This window comes from Trichechus manatus, unplaced genomic scaffold (assembly GCF_000243295.1).
Source record: "Trichechus manatus latirostris isolate Lorelei unplaced genomic scaffold, TriManLat1.0 scaffold00010, whole genome shotgun sequence".
NCBI lineage: Eukaryota > Metazoa > Chordata > Mammalia > Sirenia > Trichechidae > Trichechus > Trichechus manatus.
This window is the reverse complement of record NW_004443946.1, coordinates 12,624,665-12,628,737: the sequence shown is the minus strand read 5'-3', so window position 1 is coordinate 12,628,737 and position 4,073 is coordinate 12,624,665. Positions and strand designations below refer to the sequence as shown.

At 56.2% G+C, this 4,073-nt stretch overlaps 1 protein-coding gene across 1 annotated transcript; it reads left to right on the top strand.

The window, feature by feature from the left end:
• Positions 1-233: 233 nt before the first annotated feature.
• On the top strand, positions 234-3,626 carry LOC101345686 (homeobox protein SIX1). The gene is made up of 2 exons (XM_004370920.1): positions 234-1,046; positions 3,072-3,626. Exons 1-2 carry the CDS (start codon positions 487-489, stop codon positions 3,364-3,366), a joined length of 855 nt encoding a protein of 284 aa, XP_004370977.1. The 5' UTR covers positions 234-486; the 3' UTR covers positions 3,367-3,626.
• The last annotated feature ends 447 nt before the right edge of the window (positions 3,627-4,073 follow it).

The following is a 4,073-nucleotide window of genomic DNA, read 5'->3' as shown; positions in this document are numbered from 1 at the left end:
TCTCTCTTTTCCCCTCACCTCTCTGGGTCCTTCTCCCATCACCCACTCCCCACCCCCCCGGCTCCGCAGCCTCGCCCACCCCGCGCAGGGCGGTGCGGCCTCTCTGCCCAGCCAGGCGACGCGCGGGCTGGCCGGCCCCGGATAGGCGCCGCCCGCAGCCAATCAGCTTGCCCCGGACACTGCGCGCTTTAAGGCGGCTGCGGGGAGAACAGAAACCAAGTTCCCCGGCAACCAGCAGCATCCACCCGGCAAGAGGCCGGAGCCAGCGAGGCCCGAAAGGCTGAAAATTGCGCCGGCTGCTCGGTGCGCAGCGCGCCCACCACTCCTCCTTCTCGCCCGCCCACCCGCAACTGCAGACCCGGCTCGTTTCTTCGCCGCCGCCAAGCATAGGGAGGGGGCTAGGGCTGCCGCCCCCCTCCCCGCCGCCGCTGCCCCCTGCTTGTCAGGCTCTGCTGCCCGCAGCGTGCGCCCCGGCAGACCCCAGCCATGTCGATGCTGCCTTCTTTCGGCTTTACTCAGGAGCAAGTGGCGTGCGTGTGCGAGGTGCTGCAGCAAGGCGGGAACCTAGAACGCCTGGGCAGGTTCCTGTGGTCGCTGCCCGCCTGCGACCACCTGCACAAGAACGAAAGCGTGCTTAAGGCCAAGGCCGTGGTCGCCTTCCACCGCGGAAACTTCCGCGAGCTCTACAAGATCCTGGAGAGCCACCAGTTTTCGCCTCACAATCATCCCAAACTGCAGCAGCTGTGGCTGAAGGCTCACTACGTGGAGGCCGAGAAGCTACGCGGCCGGCCCCTGGGCGCGGTGGGCAAGTATCGGGTGCGCCGAAAATTCCCACTGCCGCGCACCATCTGGGACGGCGAGGAGACGAGCTACTGCTTCAAGGAGAAGTCGCGGGGCGTGCTGCGGGAGTGGTACGCGCACAACCCCTACCCCTCGCCGCGTGAGAAGCGGGAGCTGGCCGAGGCCACCGGCCTCACCACCACCCAGGTCAGCAACTGGTTTAAGAACCGGAGGCAAAGAGACCGGGCCGCCGAGGCCAAGGAAAGGTACGCGGCGTGCTTCCTACGGCTCAGGCCACCCCAGGAAGCCTTCCTGTCCCCTCTACCCCTTTCTGCTTTGGCAGGCACCCGCCAGGGCGCCTTCCTCACGGGCCGAAGCCGGTCCGCGGGCCCGCGCCCAGGCCTCCGCGGCACTGCAGGAAAAGTTCAGGAACTCTGAGACCGCCTACCAAAGATGGGGACTCGTTTGCTTTGAGCTCCCGCGCGTGGGTTTCTTGGTGTGTGAGTGTCGGGAAATACTGGCGCTAGATTTGTTTTTCCTGTCGCCTTGGCTGGCTGGGGCGAGAGGGAGCTTGGAGAGTTTCTAGATCAATGAGAAGGGAAGTGTTGATTAGTATCCGGAAGAAAGGGGTTCGGTGGGGGCTAAGGGTCGCTCACCTCTCTCCTCTTGCTCCCCAGAGGGGTGGAGCTGGCCAGAGACGTCTGCTCTGTCCCCAGCCCCCGCCCCTGAGATCGCCTACCGAAGACGATCCTAGTCGTTTTGGGCAGGAGGTTACCTGCTTCTGTCCGCACTAGCTGTACAAAGGATTTAAAAAGAAATTCACAGAAAAGAGCTTTCGGGAGGAGCTGGCTCTGCATTTGCTCCCCGGCTCCCCAAGCCCAGGAAGGATGGCTCCTCGCCGGGCTGCCTTGCGCGTGCCAGGGCGCCGCGGCCCGTTCGGGGTTCAGTTGGTCTGGCTGTCCACGCCGCGGCCCCTGGAGAGGAAGGGATCTCCGCTCGCAGACTCCTTTCTCCCTGGAGCTCAAAAGGCAGTATTTTTTAAACCTGTCTTTACCTCCTCCCCTCCGGTGCCAACACCCTCGACCACCTGGCCCAGCTCCATGGTTTGCAGTAGAGTTTCCGACCGAGATTTGGAAGAGCTTGGAGGCAGCGGCGGGAGAGCGCTGGGGGAACCGCAGTTTTGGAGAAATCCGAGCGCCTGAGACGGCTGGGTTTCCTTTGTTCGTTTCTGAAGCTTGAGGCCGAGGATCGCGCCTTCTCGTTCCCCTCTGGGTGGAATAGCACAGAGTCTGGATAAATTCAGCTGGAATTGGCTCACTGGGAGAGAGAGACTGTAGGGAAAAGGGAGAGAGAAAGGGGAGACATGCAGGCGCTGGGGGTGGGGGACAGACGAGCACTGTGAAGGCGGAAGCAGCGAGGGCAGAGAAATCCTGAAGTTAACCAAAACCGAGTGTGGGGGCAGAAGCCCCGGCGCCCCTCCGCCCGCTCGGAGGCTGTTCGGGGCCTCGAAGTTTCCCCTGCCGAGAAAGCGGTGCGCAGGTGTGGATGTCGGTGGAGAGTTTGAGAGAAGGCCGTAAGGGGCTGGAATTGAGCGAGTAACACGGGAACAGGGACTGTGCAGTTCCAGTTAGACTTTAGTTACAAAACGGCTGCCCTATAAGCCAGGCCCGAGGGCCCAGTCCCTGATGAAATCGGAGAGACTGGCTTTGCTCCCTGTGTTTACTCAGGTCACTGGGCCGCTCTGGGCACCACTTCCCATGACCTGTCCTGGGTCTCGGAAACCACAACCTCCCGGCAGGGGCAGGGAAACTCGACGTTTAATTGTTTCCTCAGATGGGAACAGGGCAATTGACTTGACTCACCCCACACGGTTGTGCACTGGGCGCTATGTTTGCTCCCTGATCATTTTCTTCATCACCAACAACCATTTGTTGGAAGATTTTTAAGCTTAATTATTTCTAAACATGGTCCTACTCGATAGGTATTTTAAATAACTGAACGAAATTAAAAAATAGTTTTTGTTTGTTTCATATAAGCCCTGTTCAGCTGGATTTCTGAAACCTGGAAGGGCAGGCACTCTCCATAGCTGGCCACTTCTCCAGTCTCCTCACCTCCCCCATGACCCTTGGGGATGGGTGGGAGGGCAGAGCTTCTCCATTTGGGTCAGTGACAGATTGCACAAGAGCCCTTTCCTCCTTCCAGCTTCCCTCCCTCCCTCCATCTCACACTTTTTTTAACCTACCTTTTTTTTTTTTTTTTTTAACCATATGGTGTTATCCTCTATTTCTTAGGGAGAACACTGAAAACAACAACTCCTCCTCCAACAAGCAGAATCAACTCTCTCCTCTGGAAGGGGGCAAGCCGCTCATGTCCAGCTCAGAAGAGGAATTCTCGCCTCCCCAAAGTCCAGACCAGAACTCAGTCCTTCTGCTGCAGGGCAATATGGGCCACGCTAGGAGCTCAAACTATTCTCTCCCCGGCTTAACAGCCTCACAGCCCGGTCATGGCCTGCAGGCCCACCAGCACCAGCTCCAGGACTCCCTGCTTGGCCCACTCACCTCCAGTCTGGTGGACTTGGGATCCTAAGTGGGGAGGGACGGGGGCCTCCAAGGGATGGTTGGAGCAGCAACCAACTGCAGCAACTAGGGACACTTGTAAATAGAAATCAGGAACATTTTTGCAGCTTGTTTCTGGGGTTCTTTGCGCATAAAGGAATGGTGGACTTTCACAAACGCCTTTTTAAAAATCACAACCAACAGCAATCTCAAGCTTAGTCACCCTCACCCTCTTCTCTCTGACTCTTTTCCACTTTTGCATGTCCTCCCCCAGTCCAGAGAAGAGCAGGGGGGAAAAAAAACCCAAACAAACAAAAGCACCCAGTCACCCAGTGCTCGTTCTGGGCAACCACTGTGCCTGCTTCAGTAACTTTTCTTTTTTTAAATGAATGGGAATTACAAATCAATTGAATTTCAATTCTATTTAATTTATTTGTGGAGAAATGTTTTGGGAAGAGGAAAAGGAAATTTCAAAGAGAGAGAGAGAGAAATCAAAACAGTGAAAATAAGAGCCTCCAGCCTGGGAGGAACTGGTTGCTTTCTTAAGGGGAATAGGAAAACTATCATCTTCTAACTCTTTTTGATGGGGAAAATTTAAGTTTACATTTTTCATACTTACTGTTAAACAATTTTATGTAGATTGAAATGAAAGTACAGTATTAGGGAAAAAAACAAAAACCAAGTGCCTAAATGTCTTACTGCTCTCTGTGTGAGGCAGTTAGAAATAGAAGCGACCAT